At 37.4% G+C, this 12,682-nt stretch overlaps 1 protein-coding gene across 9 annotated transcripts in view; it reads right to left on the bottom strand.

Annotated features, from left to right (window-relative positions):
- The window catches only part of LOC149254884 (myosin-11-like), a 483,587-nt gene that overhangs the window by 270,401 nt on the left and 200,504 nt on the right, over positions 1-12,682 (bottom strand). For all 9 annotated transcript variants that reach the window (XR_016267192.1, XR_016267193.1, XR_016267195.1 and 6 more), the window contains one exon: positions 11,038-11,136. Coding sequence is in view for 4 of the 9 variants with exons in the window: in XM_089460258.1 (XP_089316384.1) it covers positions 11,038-11,136 (99 nt within the window). In the remaining 5 variants the exon portion in view is untranslated. The remainder of the gene's footprint in view (positions 1-11,037; positions 11,137-12,682) is intronic.

Below are 12,682 nucleotides of genomic sequence, written 5' to 3'. Positions count from 1 at the left end.
CCTCATTTTGGCATCTCTTCTCATTCATCTTTCTCTCTCTCATCTTGATTGGGTACGGATTTCTGGGCCTCTCTCTCTCCACATGTGTGAAAGGAAAACTATCTTTTCTAGCTGCTGCGTTGACCAGATTTGAATGAAATTTCAAGAGGCCAAAATTCCAAGACGCTGACTTTAACCAGCATTGACCCTGTTTGACTTCGGTTTTGTGAGGGAGACTTCTGTTTGGGTGGGCCGTTGTTCTCGACACAAAAACCAAGGCAGTTTGACCTCTGGAAAATCAAACAGGGAAGAAGATCAAGATATTGAGGATCGATAGTGGAACTGAGTATGAGTCAAATGAGTTCAATGACTCTTGCAGGGAAGTTGGCATTATGAGGGAGACTACTACTGCATATAATCCTGAGCAAAATGGTGTTGTTGAAAGGAAGAATCGTTCCATTATAGAAGCCACACGTGCCATGCTTCATGATCAAGGACTTCCAAAGTTCCTATAGGGAGAAGCTACCAACACTGTTGTGTACAATCAAAATCGATGCCCTCATCAAGCATTGGACTCCAAAACTCCCGAAGAAGTTTTCACCAATAAGAAACGTGATGTTTCTCATGTTAGAACTTTTCATAGTCCCGTATACTTTCATGTGCCAAAAGAAAAGAAAAGTAAATTGGAGGCATCTGGGAAGAAAGGAACTTTTGTGGGCTGCAGTGAAACTTCTAAGGCATATAGAATCTGTGTGCCTAATCAAAGAGAAGTAGAGTTGAGTCATGATATCACCTTCGATGAGGACGCTACCCTAAGGAAGATTAGCAACCTTCCTATTCCAAGGAAGGACAAAGAAGCAGATGCAAGAAATAAGGGAGATTCGCAAGATAAGCCGATGCCCAGTGTTGAAGAACCGATGGATCCCATTGATCCTCCTCCTCATGAGCCCTCCTCGTCCAAAAGGAGACCCTCATGGCTGAGGGAAACTCTCGAAGATGTCAAGAGACATGTTGCACTAAGTGGGACATTTCGTGAAAGAAAGAAGCCTAATAGGTACCAAGGGTACTTAACTGTTATGAGCATCATTATTCAATCTCAACCTTGCTCATTCAAAGAATCTGTGAAGCAATAAGTATGGAAGGATGCTATGAACAAAGAGTACAAGTCAATTATGATGAATGATGTCTGGGATATGGTCTCTAGACACCAGGACAACTCTGTTGTCACCTATAAATGGCTCTACAAGATCAAGCATGGTGTTGATGGAAGTGCTGAGAAGTTTAAGGCCAGATTTGTTGCTCGAGGCTTCTCTCAAAAGAAAGGTGTAGATTATGATGAGATATTTGCACTCGTTGCTCACTACACCACCATCCGTTCAATTATAGCCCTTGCTGCCTCGCAAGGATGGAATCTACACCAGATGGATGTCAACACTGCCTTCATGCATGATTCACTTAAGGAGGACATATATGTGGAACAACTTGAGGGGTTTGAAGTTCAAGATCATCAGACACATGGACACTGACTACAGGTCGATTAAGAGTGGTATGGCACACTCTTTGTTGTTGGAGACTGACTTCGGGCTAGTGGAGAATGGTATGATACATTCTAGATCATTTCTTCGTGCTTCATGGTTCAACAGAGTAGTGCAGTGACAGGGATGGTACAAATTGTAAGACAGTTTTGCAGGTGATGTTCTCCCTAGTTAAGAGGAGTGTTAAATTTGGCAACTACGGCCAAACATCACTTTTGACAACTCTTATGAGGCAGCTGATATTTTTCTTGGATTCCTCTTTCCAAGAGGTGTAGGATTCATCTAAAAACCATTCCGTTCTGACATGTCCAAATGAAGTTATGAATTTATTTTGATTATGGACAAATTGTCAAGGTCAGCCAACCATCAAATTAGCCTCCTCCAGCCTTCAACGTTGCATATAAATACAAGGTGCCTCCTCATTTTGGCATCTCATCTCATTCATCTTTCTCTCTCTCATCTTGATTGGGTACGGATTTCTGGGCCTCTCTCTCTCCAGACGTGTGAAAGGAAGACTGTCTTTTCTAGCTACTTCATTGACCAGATTTGACTAAAATTTTAGGAGGCTAACTTTGACCAACGTTGACCCAGTTTGACTTCGATTTTTGTAAGAGAGACTTTTGTTTGGGCAGGCCGCTGTTCTAGCCACAAAAACCGAGGTAGTTTCACCCTTGCGTTGACCAGCGTCAACTACCCTAATTCAGATTGTTGCATTGACTTTTGTTGACTAGAGTTGACTGGTTATTTTCGGACTCTTTTGGGCTGCATTATCTTGTTGTTGGAGGCCGATTTGACCAAGGTTGACTGAGTTGTTTTGGAGGTCAATTTCAGCCCTATTGACCAGCGTTGACTTTATGGTTAGGGCTTTCTTTTTCTATTGTCTTGACTAATCAGTTTGGGCAAGTGAATACTGTAAATTATACTCTCTCTGTTGAACGTTTGAAGAATTATAAGAAGAATTGATCAAGGGTTTCCCCACATTGGGGTTTGTCCCTACCTGGTGCCATATCTTGTGTCCTCCTATGTTGGCTTGTCTTCTACTATTATTGTTTATGTTCTATCTACATTTTACTATCATGTTGATGTGATCGCTATACTGGATATGATATTGGGCTAATAAAGAAAATTGCAGTAAAATTGCTCTAAGCGTAGAACATACCATTGTTATCCAAAAATTAACAAAACCACTGAGGAAGTATTCCCTCACTATGTGATATGCTTCCTTCTTCCGATGGTTTTTCTGCGCAGCACTCAGCTTGCAGAAAATTGTGTCCCTCTAGCTCTGCGATGAGCCTTTGCGTGGCTCCCTCTGCCTTGGCAAATTCTCAAACCAGTAGTCTTACCTCTCTGTTGACTCACTCAAAGAGAGAGAACCTCGAAAGTATATCCCTCCTGGCTAGAACTATGCAATCCCTCAGGGGATTCGAACTGTTCCTTGCTACAGCAAGTTGGCCCTTGAGCAATTTGATTCAACATGGTGATGGAGAAGACACTTAAGCAATTTGATTTATTGGCAGATCGGTTTCCCAAGTAGCAACAGTCAATTGCCAAAGAGCTAAAAATCAAAGAAGTGAGTGAGGCGTGGGGACAATGATCTGGAGAGGCAGCAACAAGAGATCCGGAGAGGCAGTAGCAAGAGATCCGAACTATTCCAGTGAGGCAGCACAGAGCTCTACGCGGTAGCTTCAAAGAGGGCAGTTCGATTTGCTGGAGAGAAAATCGTTCTCAGATCCAAAGGTCGGGCAAAGGATCCAGAGGGTCGAAGAGATGAATATCTCAGCAGCAAAAGGCAGAATGACTATGACTTAATCAAAAACCAGTCAAAGCCTAGACGTCATAGTGACTGCGCAGTTTACCGCAGAGAGTGACGCAGAAGCTTTAGGAGGCCGAGTTTTCTATAGGAAAGTTGGTCGGGATTGTTTGTGGAGTAAGGGTTAATTCCCTTCAATAATTTTGGCCCAGATTTTCTTGCTATGGATTGCTAGTTTCATGCATCCATATTGTAATCAGATTTTCACTACTGCATAATAACAAAAACCGTCACTGCTGCACTAGTTTTCCCAAGTTGGGTTTTTCCGGGGACATTTGTCCAAAACTAATTCTCATACTTTACATGTGCTAGCATTTCTCAGTTTCCAGCACATTATTTTTTGGTAGTTTTAATTGTGAAGGTTGCAATGTGTTTATTTCGATGTTTGTTGCAACAGATATATGTTTAAATTAATTAAAAATTAGGAGAAATAATACCAGTTGTTGCAATAGGATTCCATATTGGAATTTTCACGGCAGGAGCCATCTAGATTATGTATCAAGCAATGCTACCATTCCTTGGAATCCAGAGAGTAAGCTTGAGACCTCCTTATTCCTCAAACTTTACATATGATGCCAACAAAATGTGATCTTCGAACAACCATCCTTCAACATTAGCTCTAATACCATGTTGGAGAAATAGGTGGTTTGCAAATTAAATTCATCTTTCTCCTTCTTTGATAATTACTTGTGAATTTGTTGGCATTATCTTATTATATTCTTCTTTTTTCATCAAACAATTATCAAACATGAAGATCACAAAAACAAAAAACACAAGATATGGGCTCCAAGCCAAGGCAAAACCCCTCCAACAGGGAAAACCCAGAAAATTCTCTTCTTATAGAATTAGATCAAATAAGATATCCAAGACCCTTCAACCCTCTAGAAGCCAAGTCAAACCTTCCTTCAGCAAATCCATCAATAGCAAGAGACTAGCAACATGTAGCTCATCAGAAACAGATCTTCAACAATGGATATGTCAAGGCAGAAGTTCCACAAAACTAAGTTGAAGATAAACCGTTATTTCCTTGTCCATTTCAGATTTAGGTCCTCCACTATCTCCGTGAAATTTTAGATCAGATGCTCCTGTTGTCGCAATTATCATAGAAAGTTAGGTCCAACTAGGCAATTTTACATACATGACTCTGATCTGCTTAGATTATTTACAATTCATACATGCAGACTGGGTTTACAATAAAAAATGATTAAGCTGCTGATGATGGCAGGATGGCACGGACATGCTGATCAGGGGCTGCCCCTTTTTGCCAAGAAAAGGGGGATGTACTGCATGGGTAGTTGACCAGTAGAGGTCAACATCTGGCTCTACTTGGGGACATGTTGCTGCTCTGTAGGAATGTGAGAATCCAGAATCTGCATCCATGCAACACACAACAAAATATAAGTAGCGTCCGTCCAAAATCATCATATAAATTAAGCACAGGAAAGATAAAAGCTCTTCATTTATTAACTAACTAATAACATGAAAAGTAAATCTAATCCTAAAAACAGAAATGAAATGCTGAAAAGACGAGTAGGGTTAGAAATACGATACAAAGGATGCCCTATGGCATCAGATGTGTTCAATATAGTGCATACTGAGCATTTGCCTGCTTTCAGGCAAATCTGTCGGCTGCTTGTCGGATGTGCCATGTCCAATTTTGCATATGGTAGGACTCTTTCCTATCCGAAAATCAAGCTGCTCGCGGCCGTCTGATGAGTCAAATCTTCTTCTTATCTTCTTTCTCTTGCGCTTTTTCTTTCTGGCTGGTTGAATTACCGATGACCTGGTACTTTCTGTTTCAAAACTATCAGATGAAGTATGTAAGATATGTGTGCTATGTCTTTCTTCATCTTGCATCTGATCTTTATCATTCTTAAGTCTGTCTGGATCACCCTCAATCAACCATCTTTCAATCGAATCAACAACCTCCCAATAATAAGATGAATCTTGTTGCAACAAATGAGAAGGCTCCTGATCTGTTGATGTTCCCTGGTTTCTCTCATTTTCCAATTGTTGAAACCTTTGAACTTGTATTTTAATGGCATCCATCTGACTAGAGTGTTCAACCTTTGTAGCACTGATTTGTCTGGCATGGTATTCGTGCATGTCTTTTATTACTTTAACATTCTTTTCCTTTATGTCCATCAAGCAATGTTGCATAAAATTTATTTCTTCTCTGTGATTTGCTTGCATGTCAGCCAACTGATTGTTATGATTGAACGTCATGATAGTCATTTCCTCTTCCACAGTTAGTAACTTGTTTTGCATAGAGTCAATTTCCCTATCATGATCAGCTTTCATGGTCACCATATTTTCCTCTAAGACTGACAACCTGCTTTGCATGATTCTAATTTTTTTGGCGCCGTTGCCGGGCCAGATGAAAAGATAAGAAATGAGAAGGATGATGAAAAGATATTGAAAAACCAAGGACAGAAAAACTCTATCCCCGGCAATGGCGCCAAAAAATGTTGTCGCGCGGATTGACACGACAACGCTCAGACCGGGGGCTGTCACTCTGATCCCCGATCCCTCCGTTTAAGCCTATCTCCTGCGGCTAAGGGGGGTAGTCCCTGTGAGATGATGAGACCAACTGTCGACCAGTTGGTTGGGAGACACGAGATACGATATAAAAAGCACTAAAATGATTTGATTAATTGAGCAGACCAGTGCCTTAAGAGATTATTGTTAAAATGATTACTTGTTAGATATAGAAAAATAAACCGTGAACAACAATCATTTGTCATCAAAAGGTATCAGCGAAATCACATAACCAAACGATATCCAGCGACTGAGAATTTTGAAAAAAGATAAATGCTTTAAACCACCACGAGAATCCTAGACCATTAACTAGATATCATATTCGCATCTCGACTTGAAAAATTCAGATCTTAAGATATAACATGAAAAACAACTGAAACTGGCAAAAATGATTTTCCAAATTTTTTATGTGATAAAATGAAACCTAAAAACCCTAAACCCTGATAAAAACTGCATAAAGCAAAAAATTTGAAACCCTAGATCAGAGAAAATTGAAACCCTAAGACAACTGATTAATTTACAGATTTGGCCCCTTAACAGCCAAATTCAGCAATAAGAACGGAAATATTTTAAAGAACAGAAAATTTCAGATTTGTCACTGTGAAGAACTTCAGAAAATTTCTCATGCAAATCAAATAAATAAACCGAATGATAGACCCAGGATCAAATCCAACTGGGCTCAGCAAAAAATGCTTGCGGGAGTTGGCTGGTTCAGCCGAGAACTTCCCCGAACGCCCACAAAATTCCTTCAGAAAATGCTTTCTGCACAGCTCAAAACAACCGTCAACAAAGAGGGCAAAAATGCTGCTAGATCTCAAATAGTAATGGAGATACCTGCCATTACTTCAGAAACCCTAACAGCACCCAAACCCCAGCAAGTGAACAAGATACCTGTGCTCACAATACTCTATAAGAAGCTAATATTAATGGCTGAAAATAACATATGCAAAAAATGAAATGATCTCACAACATTCCAAGAGAGTAACACCAGCAAGATATGGACCCCAAAGTCTTCCTTTATTAACCAGAAACAGATTTACAAGAGAGCTTCTTCAGTCTTAGACTCACAGATCGAATGAATCTGAAATGACCACCTAAGACCCTATATAAAGGAAATGATCCCAACGGCTAGTTCGAATGATCCATGTAGAAATGATCTCGACCGTTGATGAAGATCAAGACATCTCTTGATCTCATCCGTCGATTTATTCAATTAATTTTTATTATTATTTTTTAAATTTTTTAAATTTCTTATTATTTATTATTTTATTATTATTTTTTAAATTTTTAAATTTTTAAATTTTTTTTATTATTTTTTATTTATTTCATTTTTTTAAATTTTTAAAATTTTTAATTTTTTTTATTATTTATTATTTTTTAAATTTTTAAAATTTTAAATTTTTTTTTATTATTTTTTATTTATTTCACTTTTTAAATTTTTAAATTTTTTATTTTTTTTATTTTATTTCATTTTTTAAATTTTTAAATTTTTAAATTTTTAAATTTTTTAAAAAAAATTATTATTTATTATTTTATTTTATTTTTTAAATTTTTAAATTTTTTAATTTTTTATTTATTTTATTATTTTATTTCATTTTTTTTTTAAATGGATCATCGAACTAAGCCTTTGGAAACATCACCTAGGACCTAGGACTTAGGACTCACGAGGGGATTTAAAACATTTTCAACCCTCAAGACACATTTCATGATGACTTTTTACAATTTACATCTTAAGGGGACAAACCCACTTAATACAGACCCTCACAAAACACCCAGTTCTGCGACACAACTATAATCTAGCAGATTAACACACTAGGATTCTCCTAAAGTTCTAATGACAAAATGCATCCCGGCTTTGGGGTCAGGTTTGAAGGAAAACTCTGCCGATCCATGGATCGGTGAGACGAAAAACCTTCCGGGACATAGATTATCATAGAAAGTTAGGTCCAACTAGGCAATTTTACATACATGACTCTGATCTGCTTAGATTATTTACAATTCATACATGCAGACTGGGTTTACAATAAAAAATGATTAAGCTGCTGATGATGGCAGGATGGCACGGACATGCTGATCAGGGGCTGCCCCTTTTTGCCAAGAAAAGGGGGATGTACTGCATGGGTAGTTGACCAGTAGAGGTCAACAGCTCCAAACTTGTGTCTCCGAAATGACCTCCAACTTTCTTCTATTTATACTTGTCCGGAGGGGTGCGAACAATCATGTCTTTTGGGGCAGGGCCGACTTGATAGGTAGGCCGACCTGGCTTCTAGACGAGTTTTTACCCAAAAGACGTTAAAAAAATTCCTTTCCCTTTTTCAATAGGTCCAAATAGGACTTTGACTCATCAAATCCTAAAAGCAAGAGGAACACGCTTAACTAATAAAATAATAATTTCTTGAGCATGAAACCCATGCTTGAATATAATTTTTTTCTTTTTCTTCCTTTTGCTTTTTACATAAAATACATTTTGATACAATTATGAAGAACGAACTTAGTTACATTCTCCAACAAAACTCATCCTCTTTTCATATGTGTGATCTCCAAGAGAGATAGAAAGAGAAATCTTGTTCTTGATTGAAGGAGAAAATGAGGGGTCACATCATCTATTTACACTAGTCGAATGGGATGAAATAACCCAAGGGACACGTCCCTTAACCTTCCTGGGCCATCTTCAGTTTTCTGGGTTGACATGTCATTCCAGAATCAAATGAATCTATGCTAACTTATTTATCCCAAATAATGTGATGCCCCTTAGAACATGCATAACGTTGCCAATAATAGTTAACAACACAAAAGAGTGAGTCAGGGAATAACGAACCAAATCTTTTGTACTCATCTCTATTTATGTAAGATAAAATCAAAATTTCTATTTTCAAGAATCATCGTCTCATAAATATTTTTCAAATACATATTAGATATGTTTTTGCATATGGAGGCATTGGAAAATCTGGAGGCTTTACGATTAGATTAGATTTTCCTTTCTTTGATAACTGCTTGTGAAATTTTTTGGCTTCCTATTAATTTAATTTTGTTCTTCTTCATCAAACAATTATCAAACATACAAAACATGAATATCACAGAAAACAAAAGAACACAAGATATAGGTACCAAGCTAGAGAAAAACCCCTCAATGGCAAAAACCCGCAAAAATTCTCTTCCTATAGAATCAGATCAAAGTGAGGTATCCAAGACCCATGACCACAGAAAACTTCACCCTCTAGATGCCAAGTCAGACCCTTCCTTTAGCACAGCAAATCCATCATCAAGAGACCAGCAACAAGAGATGCATCAAGACAGAAATTTCCCAAACTTTAAGCTCAAGAAGATACTCCTTCTCTTATAATTTGTCCCTCCTCTTCATCTTTGTCCTTTCTGCAATATTTCAGACCAAAAATTTCCAAGTGTGTGTCCAAATGAGCTCCATCTTCCCTCTACTTATACTATCCAGAGGGGTGCAAATAAACATGTCCATTGGGGCAGGGCCAACTTGATAGGTAGGCTGACTTGGCACCTAGAGGGGTTTTTGAACCAAAATTACATATTTAAAAATTATTTTCCCTTTTTCTTTTCAATAGGTCCAAATAGGACTTTGACTCTTTAACTCAACAAAACCTAGAAGCATGAAGAACGTGCTTATCTAAAAATAAAAATTCTTGAGCATGAAACCCATGCTTGAAAAATAAATAAATTTCTTTTTCTTCTTTTGCATTTTACATCAAATATATAATGACATAACCAAAATGACAATTATGAAGACCGAACCTAGTAACATTTTCCAACAGGGGAAGATTTGAGTTATGTTAAGAGACTATTTGATTGTAAAAGATACTTTCGCCAATGGATGTAGTGTACACTTCATGAGAAAGATTGTATCCAGGCCTCATAAAGTTAAAATGAAGATATGTATTAATACAGTTCACTAATTTATTCAATTTTGCATTCAAGGATTTTCTATGCAATTCGGGTCGACGGACTTGTATAAGATTAATTTCAAAATAAAACCTAGGGGTCAAAGAGTGCAATGCAGAGGGTAAAATCCTGTTTAACTTCTAGGGTTCACCAAGTAAAAATTGTGCTTATAAATTTACATATAAATGACTACTGGCAGGATCAACCAGGTAACCATCAAAGAAACTATAACTGATTTAATGAGCCATCCACACTTTTACCCTGATAAAGAACATTTATAACGAAGTAGTCAAGAAGGGATTTCCAATTTAGGCTTTGTCTCCATTTTATATAACAACTGAATCCTATAATGGTTGTTTTCTTTTGTTTTTTCTCTACACAAATGTAATTATATTGTGAATGAATTATATCTACATACTAATTGTTAGTGTTTAATGATTTTACATTCAACTTAACGTCATGATGAGTCAAGTAAATATGGAGTATGACATGATGCCTGCAAGCATAGATGCTAAGCATTCACTACAAATGTCCTTCTAAGATAGCACTCTAAAAGCTTTTGGTTGCTGTTCACAAGAAGATTTTCAACAACAGAGTATTTAGGCTTAGATAGGTGTCAAATCTTTCCCCTACAGACAATATCCTTTACACCCTATCATGTTTTTTGATTAGTAGAAGATGGCTAATTGATTCAAAGATACTTGAATTGACCAAGTATTGCAGATTGTGCAGAAAGGATATTGAACCTTAGACTGTATGTTGTAGGAATGCTTGCCAGTTGTCCTTGACTGCTAGAAATCCTGTCTAAAAATTACCCTTTGGAAGTGTTTTTCCACTAAAATGATTTGACTAAATTAGGGAGCCAACATAGTCCCAACATATCATGTGAAATCCTAAATACAACAAACAAATAATAAGCAGGGAAACAGATATGGATGAAATAGCATTAATTTACACATTGAGCAGAGCATTTCAGAATTAATTTTAACTTACAACAATATCACAACGAAGCTCCAGAAGGTGCAGCTACATAATGGATAATTTAAGAAAATATATTGTGCATCATTGCGGGTACAAAGACACAATCAGCTCATAACTGACAGAAACAACCCAACTAGAGTAAATAAATCACTACAAAGTACTAAATTTCCTTAAATATTTTAGCCACTTATTGATACCAACAAAGCCCCAGGTTTCTATTGACAAATAACAACATGCAAACAAGATGACAATTTAAAATTATAGGAACATGAGAAATTTCATTACACGCAATCTTTTCTCGAGTTGAAGTCGCCATGTTAGTTCCTCACATCGCTTCTCAAGTTTGTTCTTTGCCTCACGTAGGGCCCCAGTTTCCCTTTCAGCCTTCCATGTCAAAAAAGCCAAAAAGTCCATATAAGTATCAAAAGCAACAAACTAGAAAAGGGAAAAAATAAATTCTCCACATAATATTCACAAGAAATCTTTGAATTTTAGAAAGGACCACCATTGGCTCAAAATAGAAGCAAAAATATTACCAAGAAGCAAAAGACATATAAGTCCATATAATTTGAATTTGCACATGATACATCTATGGTGTTTGCACAAGGATATTCTAAAGGAAAAGCACAAACCAAAATATGGACCATTGCCCAAAGTATATATCTAAATGGCTGTTGATAATAATGTGTAAGTAATACAAGACATTGCTTAAGGGGTAACCTCAACCAATTGTCAGAGAAGTGTTGTGTATTTGGCTAGTTCTGTGTTGCCAGCTGCTTGGGTTGAATAACCTTCCAGGTGCTTGGGTTGAATAACCTAGGGTTAGCAGCACTACTCTTTGTCGATGAGTTTACAAGGAATTCCATCCATGAATACTGGGAAGTGTTACCCCTCAATCTGCTATAGGGTTGTACTCCACTTGGGATGCTGGATGCATGAATGAATCAGCATCTTGAATGGGGATAACATTGAAAGGAAAGATGTTTATGGATGCTTGAGAGGAGTAACTTTGGTGGTCTACCGGCATGCTTTCTTTCAAAAGCATGGAAATACTGGTCGGTTACCACTTCATTTTATTTGTTCCAAGGCTGAAAAGTACTAGGAACATGGCAATGCCAGAACTGATTGACAGCGATGATGAATCTGAGTTTGGTTTTGTTGAAGATTTCAATATGCATCGCATGATACCCTCTTGAATGAAAAATGTTGAGAGATTGTCATGCAGAAGCCATTCATGTGAATCTTCTGGCACTTAAGATTGTCACAAAAACATAAAAAATGATGATTTTGATGTGGTAGGAGAAAGGGAATGCACAGTTAGTGAACCTTATATTGGTGGTCATACAAAACCAACATGTAGCATTGTGCTTGAATTACAGTATGACAAAAAGTCGCACAGATCAAAAAGGATCGTAAATAAAATAATCAGTTCTGAGCATCTTCATCATAAGGGCATTGAGAATTGGAAAACTGTTTACAAATCGTTTCATTGCCAATGGGAAAGATGCATACTGAATGCTGGCAACATATTATCCTCTCTTCAAAGAATACACCATCAAAGTAAATGGTTCCAAGTGCTGGTTGAGGTTCAAAATGCTGGCATCTGAAGGATTATGGATAACAGATCCCCGTAGCTCAACACTGGTAACAGATTTTGGGCATGCATAGTGTCATTGACATCTGGTAAGAACGTTAACATGAAGCCCAGCCAGGAGCCCTAACAAATTTTGGTCCAATTTGATAAAGGTCTTGTGCTCTTTACAACTGTTGGCAATGAAGTGATAAACCCTAATACCAAATAGAGCATTTCTCACACTTCAGCCACCTCTCAATCTTCATGCAGAAATGGCAGAATAGTGTGCCCAGTAAATGGCTTTGTATGATGCATAAGTATCCAGTGTCTCAATATATCAGAGTTATAAGACAAGTT

This window comes from Pinus tabuliformis, chromosome 7, assembly GCF_031772625.1.
Source record: "Pinus tabuliformis cultivar Carrire ecotype Pingquan chromosome 7, CPIR1, whole genome shotgun sequence".
NCBI classification, from domain to species: Eukaryota; Viridiplantae; Streptophyta; class Pinopsida; order Pinales; family Pinaceae; genus Pinus; species Pinus tabuliformis.
The sequence above is the reverse complement of the archived record's forward strand: the minus strand, read 5'-3'. Positions and strand labels throughout refer to the sequence as shown.